Source organism: Leptopilina heterotoma, unplaced genomic scaffold (genome assembly GCF_015476425.1).
Source record: "Leptopilina heterotoma isolate Lh14 unplaced genomic scaffold, ASM1547642v1 Lhet_305, whole genome shotgun sequence".
NCBI classification, from domain to species: Eukaryota; Metazoa; Arthropoda; class Insecta; order Hymenoptera; family Figitidae; genus Leptopilina; species Leptopilina heterotoma.
The window spans coordinates 887,743-914,001 of NW_025111009.1; the positions used below are offsets into that span (position 1 = coordinate 887,743).

At 19.5% G+C, this 26,259-nt stretch overlaps 1 protein-coding gene across 2 annotated transcripts in view; it reads left to right on the forward strand.

The window, feature by feature from the left end:
* LOC122504569 (serine-rich adhesin for platelets-like) overlaps positions 1–26,259 on the forward strand; it is a 120,560-nt gene that overhangs the window by 51,544 nt on the left and 42,757 nt on the right. The window contains exons 1-2 of one of the 2 annotated variants that reach the window (XM_043615726.1): positions 5,798–6,254; positions 14,857–15,000. In XM_043615726.1, the coding sequence (XP_043471661.1) occupies positions 6,194–6,254; positions 14,857–15,000 (205 nt within the window). In that variant the 5' untranslated portion in view covers positions 5,798–6,193. Of the gene's footprint in view, positions 1–5,797; positions 6,255–14,856; positions 15,001–26,259 lie in introns of those variants that run through there. The other variant, XM_043615727.1, reaches the window with a different exon arrangement.

The window sequence follows — 26,259 nt, forward strand, 5'->3', positions numbered from 1 at the left end:
TTTTGATAGAAAATAGAAATATACATATACATATACATACATTATAATAATCGTAAGTTTCCTTTCCGTTAGCAAATTAATTATATAATTTTTATATAATTAATTTAATTTAAATTTAATTTTAATTTAATTTAATTTTAATTTTTTTTATTTTATTATTATATTTTTTTTCTGCATTCATTTGTTTGTTTTGAAAATTTAATTTTGTGGGTTAAGTATTAGCATTTTTTATATATTTTTTTAAGTCAAACTTTTTAATGTGGAAAATACTTTACTTATTAAATTGTCTCGACTCTTTGGTAAAAAATCTAAAATTATCAAAAATTCGAAAAAATTTGATTTTCTTAAAATTCAACATTTTTTTTTCTCTTTTATGGGATTTAGCTTCATTATTTTTGTGCTTTTGGAAAATACTTTACATATTAAATTGTCTCGACTCTTTGGTAACAAATCTAAATTTATCAAAAATTCGAAAAAATTCAAAAATCCGAATTTCTTAAAATTCAACATTTTTTCCTCTCTTTTATGGGATTTAGCTTCATTATTTTTGTGCTTTTGGAAAATACTTTACTTATTTAATAGTCTCGACTCTTTGGTAAAAAATCTAAAATTATCAAAAATTCGAAAAAATTCAAAAATCCGAATTTCTTAAAATTCAACATTTTTTCCTCTCTTTAATGGGATTTAGCTTCATTATTTTTGTGATTTTTGAAAAATACTTTATTTATTAAATTGTTCGACTCTTTGGTAAAAAATCTAAAATTATCGAAAATTATCAAAAATTCAAAAATCCGATTTTCTTAAAATTCAACATTTTTTCCTCTCTTTTATGGGATTTAGCTTCATTATTTTTGTGCTTTTGGAAAATACTTTACTTATTAAATTGTCTCGACTCTTTTGTAAAAAATCTAAAATTATCAAAAATTATCAAAAATCCGAAAAATCGAATTTCTTAAAATTCTTTGTTTTTTCTTTTCTTTTATGACATTTAGCTTTTTTATATTTTGAATTTTTATTCAAGAGAAAAAATGGAAAACTGAAAAAATTTAGAAACTTTTAAAAATTCCAGGCCTTTTCCATGATTTCCCTGATTTCCAGATTCTGTAGGAACCCTGCTTTTGTCTGACTTTCTTCTAAATTATCGAATTCAGTGATTTCTGGGGTGAATTTGGTTAATTTGTAAAATGATTAATTTCTATTTGAATTCGTTTTTTTTTAATGTAGAAAATCTGATGTTAATTTAATTCTTTTTTCGTTATGCACGGCAAAAAATATTTAGCTGGATGAACTACAGATTTCACTTTAGTAGCGAAATTTTTCAGTGCTTCAATTAATACTTTCGTTATTCTAGAGAAACTTATCGCTATTTCAAGTAAAACTTTTTTCAGTGTGTAATAATTATTATTTCTTTAAAAAGTATTTAATTTAAAATGGCTTTATAAAATAAGCAATGCAAAAGATGACCCAGATACTAATTGTAATTGTTCTAGCCATAGTTTAAGTCTAGTAATGTAAATTCTATTTAAATTGAGACCATTGAGTGAAATTATTTGAATTTTAGTTAGTTAAATCTCTTTGTTAGGTTATAATAATTATTTCTTTAAAATTTTTTAAATTGTTTAAAATAAGCAGCCCCATACAACATTCCCGCGCGCTTGCGCGCGGATAGTTTGGCTAGTTAAACTAATAGTTTGTGTTATTGAGAAATTTTTACAAAAATATTTACATTTAAGTACTCTATAAAAATAGAGAATTTAATTACAATTCAAATTTGATTAAAAAATAGAGTATTTAATTACAATTTGAATTTTGATTAAAAAAATATCAAAAGTGTCTCGTACTAATTTCTTGTATCAGTTGTGCTTCAGTTACTGCGTTATTCTGTTCTATACTCAGGGTTGCCACAGCTCAGGGAATTCAGGAAAAAGTCAGGAAAAGTACTGGGAAAAATTAAATTTTTAGAATTCATAAGAAAATTTTGATTTTTGGTGTCTTTTTTGTTTGTCTTATAAACTATGAAATTACCACGAATTCTAATACAAAACTTTCAATTTTTTCTATTCCTGACAAAAATTTCTTTTTAAATAACTTAAATCTTGAAGAACTATCATAAAAACATTACTTAAAAATTTTTAATGAATAATGTTACTTAAATATTTCAAAATTAATTGAATTTTAAAAGAGCTGCGTTTACAATTCTTTTGTAAAATAGATTAACTTTAAAAGGTTTTAATTTGAAGTTTTATAACATTTGAATTTTCAATAAATTTAATTAGAAATTTTGAAGAACTTAGATTTTTGAAAAATTTTAATAATTCTAATTCTTCTGAAATTAGTTAAATTTTTTAATATATATTTAATTAATTATTAAAAATTATGGATTTATAGAAGAATTTTAGTTAAAAACACTAAAAAAATTGAATTTTAGAGAAGTTACAAATGATTACAGAAATTCAATTATTTTCAAAAGCGAACAAAATTCTTCGCAGAAATTCAATTATTTTCAAAAGTAATAAAATTCTTCGTAGAAATTCAATTATGTTCTTAAACTTTTTTTTAATTCTCGTAAAAAATCCAATTACTTTTAAAAGTAATAAAATTCTTTTCCAAAATTCAATTATTTTCAAAAATTTCAATAAAATTCTTGGCAAAATTTGAATTATTTTCAAAAATTTTTCTGAATTCAATGATTTTCAATATCTATTATCTTTATAAAGTTTTCTAAAAGAATTCAATTATTTAAAAAAACAATTTTGATACAATTTTATGCAAACATTTAATTATTTTCACAACTAATAAAAATTTCCCAGGAATTCAATTATTTGTCAATTTTTTATAAATTTCTTCGGAATAATTCAACATTTTTAATAAATAATATTTTTTACAGAAATTCAATTATTTTCAAAAGTAATAAAATTCTTATTACAAAATTCAATTATGTTCAATATTTACAAAAAAAAGTCTAGACAAAATCGTAATTATTATCTTTATAAGTAAAAAAATTCTTCTTCAAAATTCAATTATTTTCAAAAAATTTCCTCATTTCAATTATTTTCAATATCTACTGTTTTAATAAAATTACGCAAAAGAATTAAATTATTTCAAAACAATTTTGTTTTGAAATTGTACGCAAACATTTCATTATTTTCATAAATAATAAAAATTTCACAGGAATTCAAATATTTACAAATTTTTTATAAGTTTTGTTCTCAATAATTTAATTATTTTTAGAAATAATAAAACTTATCGCAGAATTTCAATCGTTTTTAATACAATTTTAATCAAATTCCTTGAAAAATGTAACTATTCTAAAAAATTTTATTAAAATTCGTCAAAAGAATTCTTTAATTAAATTTTAAGAAACATTCAATTATTCAATAAATAATTTACTTTTTTGTGTTTAAATAATTTGTTAGTCGTTAGTTTCAACGGTAATGCCCTTTGAATTTCAAACATGGGCCGACCTTCACTATAAGGGCCAACCTTGACTAAATTTTTTTAAAATCTTTATCACTTCTTCATTTTAAAACTAATCAATTTATCCTGTTAAAAAAAATTCAATTATTTTCAAAAAATTCTAAAAAAATTGCCAACATTTCAATTATGTTTATAAATGAATAATAGCAAAATTCAATTATTTTCAGGAATTTTAATAAAATTAATTGCAAAATTTAATTATACTTTCATAAATAATAGTATTCATTTAGCAAGAAGTCAATTATTTTAAAAAGTAATAGAATTCAATTATTTTTAAATAAAATTCATGACAAAATTTCAATTATTTTCAAATAATCTTATCAATTCAATTATTTTCAATATCTACTACTTTAAAATAAAATTTTTCAAAACATTTCAATTATTTAAAAAAATGGTTGATAAAATTTAAAGCAAACATTAAATTATTTTCATAAATAATAAAATTTTTACCGAGATTCAATTATTTTCATGAATCATAAAACAAATCATTAAATTTCAATTATTTTTAACACAATTTTAATCGAATTTCTCGAAAAATGTAATTATTCTTGAAAATTTTATTAAAATTCGTCGAAAAAATTCAATTTTTTAAAAATTTGTTGATAAAATTCTTTACGAGGATTCTATTTTGAAAAACATTCATTTATTCAATAAATTATTTAATTTTGTATTTAAATAATTGAATTCTCGTAGAATTTTCTAATAACAATTGATTTAAAAATGAATTTCAGTTAAAATTTTAGATTATAATTGAATATTTAAAGAAATTATAGCATGAATTTTAAAAAATAATTGATTTTTGAATATTATTGAAAATAATTACATTTTTCGAAGAATTTACTGAAAATTGTATTAAAAATAATTGAAATCCTGTGAAGAATTTTATTATTTAGGAAAATAATTCAATTCTTGTAAAGAATTTTTATTACATTTATTTAAATAATTGAAATTCTGTAAAGAATTGTATTATTTATGAAAATAATTGAATTCTTGCAACGCGTTACATTGCATTTTTTTTTAAAAATTGAATTCATTTAAGAAATTTTATAAAAATAGTAGATATTGAAAATATTTGAATTTCAGCGAAGAATTTCATATTTGTGAAATGTAATTGAATTCTTGCAAAAAAATTTTGAAAATAATTAAATTTTTTGAGGAATTTATTTAAAATTGTATTAAAAACAATTCAAATCCTATGAAAAATTGTATTATTTTTGAAAATAATTGAATTCTTAGAACGAATTTTATTAAATTTTTTTAAATAATTGAATTCTTGGGAAGGATTTTATTAAATTTTTTTAAATAATTGAATTCATATGAAAAATTTTATTACTTGTAAAATTAATTAAATTCTTGGGAAGGATTTTATTAAAATTTTTTAAAATAATTTAATTTTTTTTTTGAAAAATTTGATGTAAATTTAAATTAATACAAAAACATGAAGATATCAATAACTCCGAGTCTTCGACTCGTAGTGATCGATATCTTCATGTTTTATAATAATATTCTTATAAGTTGTTGAATTTCATAAAGGTTTGAATTTGAAATTTTTTGAAAATCTTAATTCCTATGGAATAATAATAATGATTAAATATTTATTTGAAAAAAAATTTATTGATGTTTTTGAATGATTTTATAATTAAAAAAATTCGTAATTAAATGTAATAGAACAGTTTTTTGAGTATCAAGCAGAGTCAAAGATTAGAACAAACTAGAACAGAAAACGCAAAATTTAGTATTCCGAAGTTACTCTCGAAAATGTAAAACTACCCTCAATAAAAACTTCTCTCTTATTTATATAATTAAAATAACCTACTAATTAGAAAGGTTAATTATAGAAAAAGAATAATTAGGATATCCTTTATGTACATAATTAAGAAAATAATTTCCCAAAAATATTCTCACAACGACTATTTGAAATTCCTTATCATTGTCAATTATTACCATCCCATACAACAACAATTTTGAGGAACAAATCTCTCTTCTTCTCTTAATTGGAAAAAAGCGAAGGACGATAAGGGTTCGTATTTAATTTGTTTTGAAGAAGAAATAAAAAGATCGGAACAATATTGTTTCTGGGAAAAGCATATATATATGTACATGGACTGATTGGCAAATTTACAGTCGAATGAACGTCCCAATGAAGCAAACTGGGGCAGGTTGAACCCCTTCTCGGCATTGTGTGTGACGGAAGGAAGGTCCGACGACCTCGGTCGCCGCGGTGTGTTTCTACTGTTCGTCCTGGAAGGAGAGGAATCTTGATCTCTCAAGGCAGGGAGTGACTTTGGCTCACGCTCACATTCGATCTTGCACCCGTGGTTTCACTATAGTCTTAAGTCTATAGCCGAACACACCAACTACCTCAAAGAGGGTTTAGTTTCAATTGCGCACTGAAACTCGAAGGTGTCTCTAATCCCTCGAAGAAAATATTTTGGAAAAAATTATTTCTTTTGTTTTCATTGTCCCTTATTTATTTTTTTTTTAATATAATAATACCATTTTTAAGGGGGAAAATTTATAATTTTGAAATTAATTTTTTTTTTTAATTAAACAGCTCCGATGTCCGGAGCTTTGAATTTTTGTGCGAATTGTGACACCTTGTATTGTGTGGACTCTTGTCGTAATTCGCCGGTTTTAATCTCGGGAGAGTTGTTTAAAATTTTATTTAAATTGACACGGAAGTGAAGGAAAGTGTGAGGGGGAGAATAATTAGGGGATGGGGCGACTTTGGCTAGTGTCCCTTTTATTGGGATTGCTGCACATTGGATTTGCTGCAAGTGAGTCAAGTTACTTTTTTATGCAACAAAATAATTGTTAATTAATTAATTAATCTTTCGTTAATTATTATTTTTTAATTAATTATTATTATTTCTTAATTAACTATTATTAATTCTCTGTTGATTATCATTATTTTATAATTAATTATTATTAGTTCTTAATTATTATTAATTATTTAAAAAGACTATTTAAAATTGTTTTTTAATAAAAAAAAATAAAAATTTTGTCATGAATGATACGTTTTGATTAAAAATGAACTATCTCTCTAAATTTGAATTAGTAAAAATGTTTACTAATTAGAATTAGTGACTGATTTTTTGCTTTTGAATTAGTAAATTTTACTAAAAAATTAGTAGAAATTAGAAAATTAAAATTCGAAACTATTTATTAGTAAAATTTACTAATTCAAAAGCAAAAAGTCAGTCACTAATTCTAATTAGTAAACATTTTTACTAATTTAAATTCGGAGAATATTATTAAAAAAACAATAATCTTTTTGTTTAAAAGTTCTATTAATAAACTAAATCAATAATATTAATATTATTAAAATCAACAAAATTAAGTAATTAATCAAATTGATTGATTAAAAAATAATGAAAAAAATAAAAATAATGAAAATAAATAAATATATTATTTTTCAAGCTATAATAATGGAAAATTTATAGAAAATGTTTTTGAATTACTTGTTTAAAAATAAAAACTAGTTCCTCTTTATTTTTGTTATTTTTTTGTAAAGAATATAAAATATTAAATTTTTTATCTTTATTTATTATAAAAACAATGTTTGAAAAATAAAATTTAATAAATAAATAATAATACGAAATTAATAATAATAATAAATAATAATAAAAAAATAATAGATTAAAAAAAATTTTAAAGTAAAAAAAAATTATAATTAAATAGTTAGTATTTAGATATTAAATTGTTATTATATGTTGAAGGAAGACATTATGATATCAGAAAAAAAATTTGAAAAATACTACTCAAAGTGATAACAATAAAATGCAATTACTCATTGTATATGAAGTGATATTGTCGGAAAAATCAATAAAGCGTGCTCAGAATATAATTTATTAATGATTTTATTTCTATGACAGATGAGAATAATTTCTTTGTCAATCATGATCTAAGTCTTAATTCGTAATTAATGTTCAGCAAAAATAATATATTTATTAAAGAATCTTTTCCAAAAAAAACTGATCATATTGCAACTATTTTTATTTCTATTTGTCATTTTTTAATATCAAGTTTTGATTGAAACAATTAATAATTTTTTAATATAAAGTATTGATTAAAACAATTATTAATTTTTTAATATAAATTTTTGATTAAAACAATAATTTATTAATTAATAATTATTAAATAGTTTAAGAATTTTAACAATTTTGTTATTTCTAAATTTATCAACAAATATTTTAATTGTAAATAACCAATAAATATTTGTTTTGTTTGTAAATAATTTGTTAATACTTGTTTTATTTGCAAATAATTTATTAATATTTGTTTTATTTGCAAATAATTTATTAACATTTGTTTTATTTGCAAATAATTTATTAAAATTTGTTTTATTTTCAAAGAATTCATCAATATATGAATTCATTTATTACATCGAAACATATATTTAACAAATTATTTGTTAATTTATTTTATATTGAAATTTATATTCTATTTTTTATTTACTGAAAATATAAAACATTATTTTGTTATATGTTTGCTTATTCATTATTAACTCATAAAGAATTTGAATAAAAGAACTAAAATATTGAAAATTTAATTAATAAATAAATTACAATAATTGGTATAATAATAATAAATAAGTTATGATGAATAGCAGAGGGGAGACAAAATAAACTTATATATTTTCGTTTCTAATAAATTGTTTAAAATAAAATTTACACTAATGAAATTTACAAATTAAAGGCACAATTGAAGATTTGTTTATTAATTTAGTCTATTTTTTAGAACCTTTTTATTATACGCATATAGTTGAAAGATAAAACTGTAAATTGCAATTTGTTTATAATTTTTAAATTCAAAAAAAAAAAAAAAAAAATGTGAAAAGAATACTTGAATATAACACACGTTTTTCCTGTTGTGTTGGAAATACATTTTTAAACATTTCGTGCACATTTGTGAAATCGATATTTTATTCTATATTTATCACAATAAATTATTTTTTAAATTTGTTTATAAAAAGTTGTCCAATATTATTTGCAATTGACTTCTGCAACTGACTTTTTGTCACCAAGTCTTTCGAATTGTAATTATTATTAAAAATGGATTTTTAAAATTTTTATTTCTTCCAAATAAATTTTATTGGTTCAGACAAATATTTTATTTGTGCTAAAATAAAATTTATATTTAAAACAAACAAATAATTTAGTAGGCTATGTGACAAATATATACTTTTTTTTACTCAAATAAATTATTTCTGATTGTGAAACATTTCTCTAGGTTTAATATTCATAATGTTTATTACAATATTTATAATTTTCTTTAAAGTATAAATATTATGAAAAAATACCAAGTACATAAAATTATCAAAGAATATTAAAGAAAATTAGCAAATATTTAAAATCATCGAAAGTTAAATGAAAATATAAAAATAAATAATTTCCTACTCATTTTTATAAAAAATTTTTGTTTTTTTTTCTACTTTTCAATTTTATTATTGAGCAATTAAAAGATTAAAATTCATTCTTCTCTTCTCAGAGAATAAAGTATTACTAAAATGGTATCATCATGAAGTGAAGTATGACTTCCTTTAAAGTTGCATATACATAATTCATTATTCATTGTTAAAATTCAACTTCCTGTTGTAACTTTTGAAGAAAAAAAAAATAACAATTTTCGTATTCTTTCACCAAATCGTCTACAATATGTAGATTATTAAATTTCGCGCATTACTTATTTCATTAGCTGAAAAGTTGAATCTTAAAAGTTATATATAGGTAGAATAATAATAATAATCCGTAAAATGATTTTCTTGCACGGATCAATGAACGTCCATATAATAAACATAATATTTAAATTAGTCTACAAGACTATTTGAATAAACTTGAAAATATTTTATTTGAAAATGAAAACTAACAATTCTTCTTAAAAGTGAAGTAAAAAAAATATATATGTTGGTTTATAGGACGTAAAATATGTTTCTTTAAAGCTGTTAAAAAATTTTTTTTTCAATTAAGGAATTAGAAAAAAGCTTAACTTTTGTATAATGACTGTTATTTGCCTCAATTAAACTATAAGTAAATTGCCTTTAATTTTACCAACTATTAATAAGCAAAATATTTCGAACTGTTTTTGTGTTGTCAAAAATACTTTTATTTCAACTAACTGATAATTGTTTATAGTAAAAAAATAATAGTTTATTTATAATTTATTTATTGTTTATTTATTTATTTACATATTTTAGATTTTTATAAATAATTTATAATTTATTTATGTTTATAATTTTTGGAGTAAAAATACAGAAAGAGTATCGATTACTATTATAAATTATTCAAGTTCAAATCTTTATTACATCCAAAATATTCAATAAAAATTGGTTTCAAAATTTACATTATTAAAAAAAGAACTTTTAATCAAGATAAATCTAAACACAAAAATAATATTACCTTTAATATTTTAATATTGAAGGTGCAACGTTGACTAAATATTCAGGCACTATTTCTATGTAAACTTACATAAAAATTGCAGTAATATTATGCGACTGCAGAATTTTATCTTTATAATTGTATCGCATTTCTTTTAATCGCTCGATCTGAACTTGATTTGCTCTATTATTTGTATTTCTTTTTATTATCTTTGCTGTGGTATTTTAATTCAATGTCACCTATGAGAGATTATATTGAGAGAAATCGAAAATGATGCATTGATCTTAATGATCAAGAGCATTTCGTTGTATTCTCTAAGTGTAGGGTTGCGAAACCGATAAATGGAGCAGACAATCTCACAAGGACGACGTCGTATGTGTCACAAAATTTCAATTCCTTATTCATATATAAAGATGCCATTCCAAAGCATCTATTTTTATATTAGAATTTTATAGCATCTTCAATTAAAAAGAAATCTCATCAAAAAAAAAAAAAAATTGTTTAACTTTTTAAATATCTCCTGGCAACATTGAATTAACATTTTGCTGCAATATTCTTTTTTTTTAAAAGTAACAATTAATAAATAATAATAATTCAATAATAATATTTAAATATTAAACAAACTATTACGTCCGAGTGTTTTTTAAATACAAAAATTACTCCAACTTTTCGAAAGCAATACGATTTCTTCTTCAGGGAGTCTATAAAAATAATAAAACAGAAAACAAAAATTGAAAATAAAACACGAAGACGTTTAATAATAATTTTGAAACTTTAAATAATAAATAAAATAATAATACAGAAAACAATAATTAGAATACACGAAGACTTTAAATAATAATTTAAAAACATCAAATTTTTCCTTATGGAACCAAAATGAACTTAATACAATATTAAAATTAAAATGAATATAAAAATGAAAACTGATGAAAACAAAAGAAAAAAAGAAACAATAAATATAACTTACCAATAAATAAAAAGTTTTACAATACATGTCGAAGGAATTAAAAATTTAGCCAAAAATTGGAATGTAACATTTGGAGTTAGTAACTGAAAATATAAAATACTAAATTAATAAAATGTGTTAATGAAGATAGAAAAATTAAGTTAATTAATTGAATTAAATTAAAAAATAAAAATTGTAGTAAAGGAAATAAAAACGAAAATGAAAATCAAATTAAGAATAAATAGAAAAATAGGTAAAACAAATAGATAAAATTATATCATAATTCGTTTTATCCTCAGTTTACATTATTTCTGTATTTTTATTTAATACTTTTCTCAAACCCATTTTCCCAACGGCCATTTTTCAAAAAAAAAAAAAAAAAAAATGATTTCTTCAATTAAATATATCAGTAAATAAAAACTAGAAATTTTATTATTTGGGTTTAGAAAAAGAAGAAATTTGCACAATTTCTATTTTTAATATTATTTTTGGAACAGGATTTTCCACAGAAATTAACAAATTCAAAAATTTCAAATTCAAACCTTTTTTAAATTAAACAATTTATAAAAGTATTTGCTATAAAACATGAAGATATCGATTGCTCCGAGTCGAAGACTCGGAGTGATCGATTTCTTCATGTTTTCTAATAATTAAAGATGACCGAGAGATAAAATCATTATTTTTTATTATAAGAATTTTATTTTACTGTAACTTCATCAAAATTATTTTCATCATTTTAATTCAATTATTGTTTTATAGAATTTTAAATTATTTTTTATGAAAATTGAATTCCTTAACAAAATTTTATTATTTATGAAAATAATTGAATTCCTGTAAAATGTTTGTTATTTATGAAAATAATTAAATGTTTGCATACAATTTTATTAAAATTTTTTTTAAAATAATCGAATTCGTTTTGGGAAATTTTATTAAAATAGTAGATATTAAAAATCATTGAAATTAGAGAAATTTTTGAAAATAATTGAAATTATGACAAGAATTCTTTTGACATTCATGAAAATAATTGAACTTTGGAGAAGAATTTTGTTATTTATAATGATAATTGGGATTTTTACAAGAATTTTTTTTTCAAATTTTGAACATAGTTGAATTTTATTTTTTTTTAAATAATTGAATTTCTGCAATTTTTTAGTGTTTTTAACAAAAATTTAAATTAGAAAATTTTTAAATTCTATTATTTTTAAAATTGTTAATTTTATTTTAAAAAAAGGCAGTAAGAAGTTAGCCGCGCGCTTTAGTGCGCGAATCGTTGCTAGTTGTTAATTAAAATTAATATTTTCAAAATTCAATTATTTCTAAAAATTCATTCTATAAAGCTTCTAATATTAAAATATTATCTAAAATTTTAACTGAAATTCATCTCTAATAAATAAATTTTTATTAGAAAATTCTACATCTACCAGAATTAAATTATTTAAATACAAAATTAAATCATTTATTGAATAATTGAATGTTTCTTAAAATTCAATTCCCGTAAAGAATTTTATCAACAAATTTTTAAATAATTGAATTCTTTCAACGAATATTAATAAAATTTTTAAGAATAATTACATTTTTCAGCCAATTGAATTAAAATTGTATTAAAAATAATTGATTATTCTGCGATGAGCTTTTTTATTTATGAAAATAATTCAATTCCAAAGCATAATTTTATAATTTACGAAAATAATTCAATCCCTGCGTAAACTCCTTTATGAAAATAAATTAAATTATTACGAAGAATTTTATAAAAACAATTTTTGTATTAAAAAACCACTTGTCTCAATGTATTCGTGTACTTTTTTACCTACTATTCCAATAATACTTAAAATATAAAAATCATTAATTAATATTAATAATAAATATAGAAATATTAATAATAAATAAAAAAATGTTAATAATAATTTTGTAGAACAGAAAACGTCGATTGAATATTTAAGGAGATTGAAATTTTTTGACAAGGCTGAATAATTATTATCGTAATAGCGAGAGTGCTAGCGCACTTTTTTTTGCGAGAGAAAAATGATATGAATTTTGCGGAAAAATTAATACGCTAAAAAAAATTTTAGTTTCAGGAAGGAAGAAGAATTAAAATTTTTAATAATAGGCACGTAATATTTATATATTGAATTGATTTCAAACGCATGGAATAAAACTATAAATTGATATATAAATAAAAACCTCATACATCTTTATTGTTAGATGTTGAGGAGATTCCGTTTTCCTGATTTATGGCGATCAAATGTTTTTTTTTTTGGGGGGGAAAAAATAATTAGTTCTTAATTAAACAACTCTTTCACATATATCATGTCAATTACTTCACTTTTTTTTAATCACATATTCTTTACCTAATATAGAAATATTCCATATAAACGCACCGATGAATTACATTTCCTTAGAAATTCTTATACTCGCGATTAATTAGAAATTAATTTTATTTGTACCTACACTACTTTTTTGTTTAAATTTTTTTATAATTTTTGTTTCTTTATTTTTTGTCAATTAATATTGATTATTGGTAATTTTTTTATTGTTTTTATTATTTAATTATTTTATTTCGAAAATAATTTTAAAAATTAATTTGTTGTTATTTTATTTATATATATACATTTTTTAAATACTTTCACCCATAAAAAAGATGTATTTGACTCAGTGCCTTCTAAATTGTTTATTTGTTTAAAATAAATTTTATTTGGTTCACTTAAAAATGTTATTCAATAAATAAAATTTTTTAAAAATTTTATTTATCGAATAAAATTTTTATTTGTTTCAAATAAATGATTTACTATAGGCTCTGTGACAAATATACTTTTTTTTTACTCAAATAAATTATATTTGGTTTAAATAAAACATTTCTCTGAGTGTTTATTTTATTCTTACTACTTTTTATTTAATTATCTATTTTTTTTATTAAATTAATTTACATTTTGGTAAAAAATTATGATTTTTCGAAATTGTGTTCTAAATTTTGCACAAAAATTTCATTTTTACCAACATTTTAAAATTCGTACAATTAAATGAAACAGAGGGAATTTTTTTTAAGAAAATAAAATTAAACTTATATTTTTTTTTAGTGGAGAGAAATTGTGCGAAAGATTTTATTGTTGAAATTAAATTCATTTGCTTGCACATCACAGAAAATGTTGTCATTTGAGTCAACTTCATTTGTGGGATATAATAAGCCTGGTTATAATCATTTATTATTATTATTATTTTTTTTTTACATTCGCAGTTTTTTTTTTGTTTTATTACAATTATAAATTTTATTTTATCTGTCATTTCTTGGATGAGAAAGGGACAAGTCAGTTTTACTTGAAGTCCATTTATTTCTATAAAATTTTTTTTATCAATATTTAATCAATATAATACACATTGTAATCAGGTCGAGTATGCTAATTAGAAAAAGATTCTCCACTATATTTCTAACCGGTTCTCTGTAAATTACAAATAGAAGAAGATAATTTTTCCATTTCACAAATGTATCAATTTTATTCTATTGATATCTAATTTTTATATTTAATTTAATTCATTTTGTATATTTATTGTATTGCTCTCTTTAAATACGAATTAGTGAAGATTGAGCAACTAATTCACATTAGTAGTGCTTTTTATTAATTTTTTAGTCATTTTTCATTATAAAACTTTATTAAAAAGAAAATTACAACTTCTAAACAAAATGGTTACAAATTTTTACTAATTCAGATTTAGCGAGTTATTTAATTTTTGTATAATTAAATTAATTTTTTATTAATTACTACACGTAAAAAAAAGATATATTTAACTCAGAGCCAACTAGACTTTTTATTTGCTTCAAATAAATTCTATTTGGTTCAAATAAAAGTTTTATTTGTGACGAATAAAATTTGTATTTAAAACAAATAAATAATTTAGTAGGCTCTGAGTCAAATACACTTTTATTTAACTTAAATAAATTAAATTTGGTTTAAAACAAAATTTTTCTCTTGGTGTATGGAATATAAAAAATGATTGGAAAAATAAAAAGAAAAAACTGTCGAGAAATGTTCTTCAGTTTATAATTTTTTTTAAATATTGCAGAATGTCCGAGGCAGAGAACTTCGCCCGGCAAGGAAATTCTCTGTTACACTGAAAGTTACAACATACAACGATTGGAAGATGTTATCTGCAGTTGTACAGTTTTAGTTCATCAAGGTCACGATATTCAGAATCTACCTGATTCCGGTAAGAATTTATTCGCAAATTATTTCTTTCTTTTGTACATTCTATTTTACTTTTTTAATTTATTTTTAATGAATCGATTACCAAGCCTGAACAAATTTATAAGTCTTTCAATGCTTTTACGCCAGAAAGTCGAACATTATTTTTCTTCTTTTTCTTCTTCTCTTTCTTCTACTTTTTTTCTTCTACAAATTTCCATGTTAAATAAGTTTTCTTAGTTCATTTACTCATATAATTATTAGCAAATAAATAAAAAAAATAATTCAATAGAACAATTTATTTATTTATGAATTTAATTTATAATAATGAACAATAAAAATTATTAATTTTCATCAAATTTCAAGTTTAAATAAGATTTCTAACTACATTTACTTATAGGATTATTTATAAATAAATAATTGAAAAGTAATTCATAAATTATAAAATTTAAATTGAAAAAATTATAATACTCCTTAAAAAGTAGAAAGATTAGTTTACTTTACCTAAAAAATTTTTAAATACTTTAATATAATTCAATTTAATAATATCTATCTATTCTAAGGGTGTAAAAAGTCTAAAGCAATTGAATATTGAAACATCAAAAAATAAAATTCTATTAAAAATAATGGATTTAGGTACTAAAGAAATTTTGTTAAAAACACTAAAAAAAATTGAATTTTGGAGAAGTTATAAATATTTGCAAAAGAAATTAATAAAAAATTTACTTTTGAAAATAATTCAATCATTTTCAAAAGTAACAAAATTCTTATGGCAAAATTTCAACTATTTACAAAAATTTCCTCAATTCAATGATTTTCAATACCTACTACTTTAATAAAAATTTCCAAAAGAATTCAATTATTTACGTAAATAATAATTAAATTTCACAGGAATTCAATTATTTACAAATTTTTTATTAATTTCTTCGCAATAATTCAATTTATTATTTTCATAAATAATAAAATTTTCACAGAAATTCAATTATTTTTAAGAATTTTAATAAAATTCGTTGCAAGAATTCAATTATTTTCATAAATAATAAAACTCATTTCAGGATTTCAATTATTTTTAAAACAATTTAAAATAAATTCCAGTTATTTTAAAAATTTTTCGATAAAGTTCTTTATAAGAGTTCAATTTAAAGAAATATTCAATTATTTAATAAATTATCTATTTATAAACAAATGGATTTCAAAATTCTCAAAGAACTTTTTCAAAAATTATTTAAAATAATTGATTTAAAGAAGAATTTTACTTCAAAATTCTAGAAAAAAATAATTATGTAAATTGTAATGATGAAAATAATTTTTAAGAATTTACAGTAACAATATATTCTTGTAATACAAAGGTATTAAAAAATTTCTGTAACTGTTTATAATTGCAGAAATAATTGAATTTTTGAATGATAAATAATTGCAGAAATTCAATTATTTGTGCAATTATAAACAATTGCAGAAATTCAATTATTTTCAAAATTTTCCTGAATTCAATGATTTTCAATACCTATATTTTAATAAAATTTTCTAGAAGAATTCAATTATTTACATAAATAATAAAAATTTCACAGGAATTCAATTATTTACAAATTTTTTTCATAAATTCTTCGCCATAATTGAATTATTGTCATAAATACTAACTTTTTTTACAGGAATTCAATTACTTTTATAAAAATTCTTTTATTAAAATCAATTATTTTCAATTATTTTTATTATTTGTAAAAATGCTACTAAAATACGTCGAAAGAATTCAATTATTTAAAAATTTGTTGATGAAATTCTTTATGAGAATTCAATTAAAAGAAACATTCAATTATTCAATAAATTGTTATTTTTGTATTTAAATTATTGAATTCTAAAAGAATTTTCTCATAAACATTCATTTAAAAAAGGATTTCAGTTAAAATTTTATATTATAATTGAATTTTAAAAGCATTAAAGCGTAAATTTTTAGAAATAATTGAATTTGAAGTTTTTCGTATTTGTAACTTTAACAATTCTGTAGAATTAATTTTTTTGATAAAGTTTAATTGAATTTTTTTTTTAAATTCCTTGAAGTTTTTATTATGTAAAATATATTTAATTGAAGAATTTCCTAATAATGAAAATTTCGTAAAATTGAATTGTAAACAAAGGGATTTGAAAATTCTCAAAGAACTTTTCCAAAAATTATTAAAAATAATTGATTTAAAGAACAATTTTAGTTAAAAATTCTAGAAAAAAATAATTGAATTGAAAGTGATGAAAATAATTTTGAAGAAGTTGCAGTAACAATATTTTTATAATATAAAATAATGATTTTATTACTGGGTCATCTTCATGTTTTGTAATAATATTCTTATGAGTTATTGAATTATAAAAAATTTGAATTTGAAATTTTTGAAAATCTTTTGTCCTATGGCAAAATAATAATAAAATATTTATTTAAAAATAAATATTTTATTATTTTATTATTAATTTCATTATTAATAATAAAGTTATTGATATTTTACAATTAGAATAATTTTACAATTGAAGAAATTCGTAAATAAATGTACCTAATAAAGCATTTTTTTGAGTATTTTTTGAATATAATAATCAGAGTGAATCAGAATATTCCTCAGTGTCAAGGAAAAAATCAAAATTTTGCCTGAAAATCAGGGAGAAGCAAAATTAAATTGTTGTGTCAACCCTGTTTATATTAATTTACGAACATCGAAATAAATAATAAAATGAATATTACGAAATAAAAAATTAATAATATAACAAATAACGGGAATAAATTTTCGCAAAATTAATAACCTGTGCGGCTCATAATATAAATTACGCTATTTATATAATATATGACTTTTCCGTATCTTCAATGAGATTATCATTAAAGTGCAAGGCCATACAAGATATACTCACATTCGAGGAATCCCATAACCGCATACCGTAAACTCAACCTTGCACTTGCAACAGGATATTGTATCCTCAGATTCAAAACCTTCATGTCAAAATAAATTCATTATGTCCAGTATAATAATTTTCACATTATATTGTGTGTGTATTAATTTCCTTTCTCTTTACACACTCTATCGTACTCTTCCATATATACACATGTCATCTTTTTTCTCTTTCTTTTTTACATTTTTATAATTGACACCAGTTTCTTTTTACTTTACAAAAAAAAAAAAATAATAATAAATAATAAAAATAAAATATCACTGCAATAATAATTCTAATGATCCTCATTATTTACGAAAGGGAAGTTTTATACGAAATTGGGACAAGGACAAACAAAGAATCGTGTGAGTAATTTAAACTTTACTCCAAAGTACAAGACAAAGAGTTTTGCCAAAATAGTTGGGCGGCAGAGTGTAAATTATTGATTTCGTTATAATCACCGTCTATTACAACTCTTCGATTGTAATAACAACTTCCGCACGTGCAATTTCTATCTTTATTTCCAGTGGGGAAAAAATTATATTTTTTTCTATAATTCAACTATTATGGTAATTGTAATTCATTATTAGTATTGTTTTATTTATTATTTTTTAATTAATTTTAATATTATTAAAAACATTATTATTTATTTATTTATTTAATTATTTATTTATTTATTTTTTTATTTATTTATTTATTTATTTATTTATTTATTTATTTATTTATTTATTTATTTATTTATTTATTTATTTATTTATTTATTTATTTATTTATTTATTTATTTATTTATTTATTTATTTATTTATTTATTTATTTATTTATTTATTTATTTATTTATTTATTTATTTATTTATTTATTTATTTATTTATTTATTTATTTATTTATTTATTTATTTATTTATTTATTTATTTATTTATTTATTTATTTATTTATTTATTTATTTATTTATTTATTTATTTATTTATTTATTTATTTATTTATTTATTTATTTATTTATTTATTTATTTATTTATTTATTTATTTATTTATTTATTTATTTATTTATTTATTTATTTATATACGAAAATAAACGAGACAGACCCTTTATTCATACAAAGTATTAAAAAGAAATTACTTATTTTATAATTATTAGAATATTAAAAAACAAAATAAAAAAAAAGAGAAAATAAACGAGACAGGCCCTTTATACAAAGTATTTAAAAAAAAGTAATTATTTTATAATTATTAAAATATGAGCGATTTTAATCTTCTTGAGAAAATTAAAAAGTATTTTCTTTTTAAATATTTTACAAATTTTGTTATATTCGATATTATGTTGAAAAAATGTACTATGCAAATTTATGAATTTTATTGTACAACTTAAATATTTAAAGTGGGTGTGAAATAGCTTAACTAATATAAAATCCAACGAAGCATCGCAAGGAAAATCTCATTATAAATTTATTTATATGAATATAAAATTTTTAAGTAAACTTGAATTTGAACTCAACAATCACTTTACTTTCAATTTCACTAATATAGAAAGTTATTATGTTTATTGGATCATTTAGATAAATACATTAGATTAAGTAATTAATCAAAGTTCTAATACCTCATTATCTTCATTTGCTATATATATATATATACAAATAATTCTATTCATAGTTGAATTTTATTTTTCATAAATCATAATTGTAATTAATATGATAGAAAAAATTTATAATTTATTGTTTATTTTATATGTAAATAATTATATTGATTAGATAGCAATGAATTTCATATATTAAGTTTAATTAACTTAATTTATATTTAATTTAACGTATTTTTTACGCTGAGTTCGAATCCATTGCTTGCTAGATTTACCCTAATTCGTCAAATTTAAAAATGGTGGAAACAAACTGACGAAAAAAATGAAGAAATAAATAGGATTTGCTTGAAATTTGTTATTCGGAGGTTTCGAGGTCACTATTTACAAATCTGAAGTTCATTTTTAAAAATTCAAAATGTCGGATTCAATGTGGCGGACAGAGAAGTTAGAAATTACTCGGCTTTGCTTGAAACTTATTAATCGAGGGTTTTTTGGAGACATTTTGAATTTTATGTTTTAGAGAAATTACAAATGATTGCAGAAATTCAATTATTTTCAAAAGTGATAAAACTCTTCCCAGAAATTCAATTATGTTCAAAATTTTTTAAAAATTCTTGTCAACATTTTAAATATTTTTTAGAAATAATTAAATTTTTCTCCGAAATTAAATTATTTTCAAAAATTTTCCTCAATTTAAGAATTTTTAATAGATATCTACTATTCTAATAAAATTTTCCAAAAGAATTCAATTATTTAAAAAGAAAGTTAATAAAATTCTAAACAATTACCTTTAATTATTTTCAAAAAATAATAAAAATTTCACAGAAATTCCATTATTTACAAATTTTTTTATAAATTTCTTTGCAATCATTCAATTATTTTCATAAATAATAAAAATTTTACAGGGATTCAATTATTTTCGTAAATAATAAAATTTTTACATAGGGATTCAATTATTTTCGTAAATAATAAAATTCTTTTTAGGAATTCAATTATTTTCATAAATAATAAAACACATTGCAAAATTTCAATTATTCTTAATAGTTACAATTTTAATCGAATTCCTCGAAAAAATTCTTAAAAATTTTATTAAAATTCGTCCAAAGAATTCAGTTATTTAAAAATTTATAGATAAAATTCTTCATGAGAATTGAATTTTAAGAAACATGCAATTATTCAATAAATTGTTATTTTTGTATTTAAATTATTGAATTCTGGTTGAAGTTTCTAATAAAAATTAATTTAAAAATGGATTTCAGTTGAAATTTTAGATTATAATTGAATTTTAAAAGCATTAGAGCGTAAATTTTTAGAAATAATTAAATTTTGAAAAGGTTTCAGATTAAAATCTTTGAAAATTGTAATTTTTCATATTTTTAACGAACAATTCAGCGGAATTAATTTTTTTTTTTTTTGAGAAACTTTAATTGCGGATTTTTTTTTTAATTATTTAATGTTTTTATTTTTTAATATATATTTAATTAAAGAATTTACTAATAATTGAAATTTTGCAACATTGAATTGTAAACAAATGAATTTAAAAATTCTTGAAGAACTTTTTCAAAAATTATTAAAAATAATGGATTTATAGAAGATGTTTAGTTAAAAACACGAAAAAAAATTAAATTTTAAATTATAAATATTGCGAAAATTCAATTATTTTCAAGAGTAATAATATTCTTCGCAAAAATTAAATATTTTGTTCAAAAATAATAAAATTCTTCTTAGGGATTCAATTATTTTAACAAATAATAAAACTCTTCACAGAATTTCAATTATTTTTAATACAATTTTGAATTTTAATCTAATTTCTCGAAAAATGTATCTAATTAATTCTCAACAATTGTATTAAAATTTGTCAAAAGAATTGAATTATTTAAAAATTTGTTGATAAAATTCTTTATGGGAATTGAATTTTAAGAAACATTCAATAAATTATTTATTTTTGTATTTAAATAATTGAATTCTAGTAGAATTTTCTATGGTAAAAATTGATTTAAAAATGAATTTCAGTTAAAATTTGAGATAATAATTGAATATTAAAAGCAATGTAGCGTGAATTTTTAAAAATAATTGAATTTTGAAATTAATTTTGTTAAAAAAGTTTAATGGAATTTTTTTGTTATATTATTTTAAGTTTTAATTTTCTAATTTTTATATAATTGAAGAATTTACGAATAATTGAAATTTTGTACAATTAAATATTGTAAACAAATGGATTTGAAAATTGTCAGGGAACTTTTTCGAAAATTTTTAAAAATAATCGATTTAAAAAAGAATTTTAGTTAAAAATTCTTATAAATAATAATTTAATTGTAAATGATTTTATCACTCGTATTACTTTTGTTATACAGTCAACAAAAAATTATTTTTGAATTAAAAATAATAATTTTGATTCAACACATAATAATTGATTCAATAAAAATTACACGTTTATTTTAATTATAAAATATATTTTATTCAAAAATATTTTTTTGTTTGCGGCTACCTATTTTTGGATTAAAAAAAATTATTTTCTCAGTGCAATTCATATTATTTACTATTATAGTATGCTCTTTGTTTTATATATATTTAATTGAACCCTATTGTGATCTAAATTATACATAAAACTCGTGAGACTATCTTGACATTTCTAATTAAACTTTTGGTACTTATGATGTCAAACTTAATTAAAGCGATCAGAAGTTAATTTTCGATTAAAAATTATTTTAAAAAAAAATCGTTGAAAAATTCTATATTTCCTAATAAATGTATACTTGGTATAATTTTATACTATTATTATTATTATATGATTACTCATGTTGCAAATTAAATCGTCATTTGGTTCCATTTTCATAACTAAAGTTCCCTTTAATTTAGAAATTTATTTCTACACTTTATTTCAGTTTATGTGCTTTATGAAAATAATATACAGTGAAACCTTTCGGAATGCAACTTGATTTTTAAAATTATATTACAGTAAACAATCCTTAAAAAATTGTATTATAATTTAATTTTGTAATATTTTTATAATATTCTGGAACTAAGTGAATTTATTTCTTGTTGAAAAATTTTTAAATCCAAAAAAAAATTTTAAATAAAGTTGCGCTCCGAAAGGTTCGACTGTATTAGAAATTATATTTTAATAGTATAATACAATAATAAGAATAAAATAATAATAATAATAATAATAATAATAATAATAAAAATAATAATAATAATAAAAGAAGAAGAAGAAGAAAAAGAAAAAGATGAAGAAGAATTATAATAATATTATTAAAATAATAAACGTTGGAAGACGAAACACTAGTATAAAAAATAAATACACAATATATATAATAATAACAATAATAACTAATTATACAATAAATTGCAATTATAATGCAGGTATTAATGTTTAAATATACTTATTAATTATTCCTATTTGTAATTTATAATTTATTGAATATTATATAATATATTAATTATGTCCAACTGCCGGAATATTTCGTTTCCATTATTAATTTTTAACAATCGAATATAATAAATTATTATAAAATGGTTGCTCTGAAATATTACAGCAGGTAAATAATTATATACGGTAAACAATAAATACAAAAAGAAAAAATGCAATATTGATGACATATTTATCATTGTCAAACATCGTTAAACACTTTGACTCGCAGCACATGTATTATTCAATTATTTTCTCACCATATATTAAACATGTTATTGTAACAATTGTAAATTAACTTTCATAAAAAAAATTCATTTTGTATATTATAATTATATACATAAACATTGTTTATAATTTTTACGGAGAAAAGTCTATATATTACGTTGATTATAAAGACCCGCCGGGATGAATGTTTATATATATAAAACAAATTTTCTTCATTAATAAAAGTAAACGTGCGATATCCAACTGTAAATTATTATATTAAAAGTTACATGAGAAAGAAACGTAACGATATATACGAAAAGTGAAAGTAATTTGTTCCAGACATTGCCCGCCGAAATAATCGTAATTGGTATAATAATGTACCGAAAGCCGTTTAGCACGTGGTAGTTGATGCTATTTTACACTTTAATAAGGAAATCGTGCAGAACAGGGGTCATTCATTTGATTCATTTACATGATTTTTTTTTAATAATAGGATTATTATAATATCAGTTCGTGTGAATTTAATTACTGACACGATATTTTGATGGGTTGTAAAATAATATTTAAAAATAATTTAAAATTTAAAAAGAAATTTGGCTATTTTTTTGTTTTATATTGAACGGAATACAAAAATTGGTAAATTCATTATTATTATACTTATTTTTTAAACTTATTTTTGCACTTATTTAATAAATAATAAAAATAATATTATCTTTTTTTCAAATAATTCAAAAATATTTTTATTAATCTAAAAATATGATTAATGTTATTATTCATTATTTTTTTGTTTCAAAAAAATTAGCATTTTGTGACGAACGTTTTAGGTAATTAACAAATGTAAATCCTGCAAAATATTATCCTTTTTTTAATATGAAAAACTTAATTGTTTGACAAATTGAAATTATGCAGATATTTTTTTCCTTTTTTCTAAAAAAAATTAAAAAATGTTTGCACAATTAAAATTAGAAAGAAGAAAATATTTTGCACATTTTCTGCTTTTCAATTACAATTCATAAACAAAGTACAAGTTTTAAGTAAAAAAAATGTTATAAATCAAATTTTGTTTAAGATATTTTAATATTTATTTTGGAAAAAGTATTTACAAAAATTCTATTTATTAAAAACGATTTTAAAATTATTCGAAAACATCAATAACTTCTTTTTTCAATAAATATTTAATCATTATTATTTTTCCGCAGGAATCAAGATTTTCAAAAATTTCAAATTCAAACCTTTTTGAAATTTAAGAATTTATAAAAATATTTATTATAAAACATGAAGAAATTAAAGGTAACCGAGTGATATGATCATTATTTTATGTAATAGGAATATTTTTACTGCAATTTTTTCAAAATTATCTCAATTATCTTTAATAACTTTTGAAAAAGTTCTTTGAGAATTTTCAAATCCATTTGTTTACAATTCAATTTTACGAAATTTCAATTATTCAGAAATTCTTCAATTGAATACGTATTAAAAAAACAGTTTAAATAATTTCAGAAAAAAATTCAATTAAATTTTTTCAAAATAATTAATTATACAGAATTGTTGGTTATAAGAATCAAAAATTAAGATTTTCAAAGAATTTAATTTAGAACCTTTTCAAAATTCAATTATTTCTTAAAATTCATGTTATGATGCTTTTAATATTCAAATATTATTTGAATATTTGAATAATTTGAATAATAAATATTCAAATCTAAAATTTTAACTGAAATTTATTTTTAAATCAATTTTTATTAGAAAATTCTACGAGAATTCAATTATTTCAATACAAAAATAAATAATTCATTTAATGTTTCTTAAAATTGAATTCTGATAAAGTATTTTATCAAAACATTTTTAAATAATTCATTTCTTTGACGATTTTTAATAAAATTTTTAAGAACAATCACATTTTTTTGATGAATTCGATTAAAATTGTATTGAAAAATAATTGAAATTCTGCGATGAATTTTATTTATGAAAATAATTGAATTCCTAAAAAGAATTTTATTATTTATGAAAATAATTCAATACCTGTAAAAAATTTGATTATTTATTGAAAATAATTAAATTATTGCGAAGAAATTTATAAAAAAAATTATAAAGAATCAAATTCATATGAAATTGAGGAAAATTTTTGAAAATAATTGAAATTTTGACAAATATTTTATTAATAATTTAAAAAAAAATTAATTTTGCCAAGAATCTTATTGAAAATTTTAAAATTAATCGAATTTTGGAAAATAATTTGATTACTTTTGAAAATAATTGAATTTATGCTATCATTCAATTATTTTTAAAAATTTTAATAAAATTCATTACAAGAATTCAATTTTTTTCATAAATAATAAAACTCATCACAGGATTTCAATTATTTTTAATACAATTTTAAATGAATTACTGTAAAAATGCAACTATATTGTTAAAAATTTTATTAAAATTCTTCGAATGAATTCAATTATTTTAAAAAATTTTGATAAAGTTCTTTATAAGAATTCAATTTAAAGAAATATTCAATTGTTCAATAAGTTAATTTTTTTTGTATTTAACTAATTGTATTCTTGTGGAACTTTGTAATAAGAATTGATTTAAAATTGAATTGCAATTAGAATTTCAGATAATAATTAACTTTCAGAGAATTTTTATATTGAAATCTTTGAAAATTTTAATTGTTATAAAACTGTAATAATATTAAAATTTTTATTTTTAAATAAAGTGATTAAATTTTTAAATGATTTTATTTAAAAATTTCAACAACAAAAATGATTGAATTTTGGTAGAATTGCACTTGTAATTTTTAGAAATATAAAATTTCAAAAAGGCTTTACCGTTGAAATCAATTAAAATATTTTATTTCTTGCAGAAAAATAAATAGGTATTTAAATATTTATTTTAAAAAAATTATTGTATTTTTTATTTTAATTTAATTTAGAAAATTATGAAATAATTATTGACTGACTTTTGCTTTTGAATTTATTTATTTATTTATTTATTTAAATTAGTAAATTTTACTAATAAATAGTAAAAAATTTGTAGCTAAAAACAACAAAATGATTAAAAATGACAATTTTATATTTGCATTTAAAATGCAAGAAATAAAAATACACTTTTAAAATTCTATTTTCCATACTCAAATATTTAACTGATTCAAAGAAGGAACATAAAAATTAAAAGATCCCCATATGTATAACACCATCATTCAATTTTT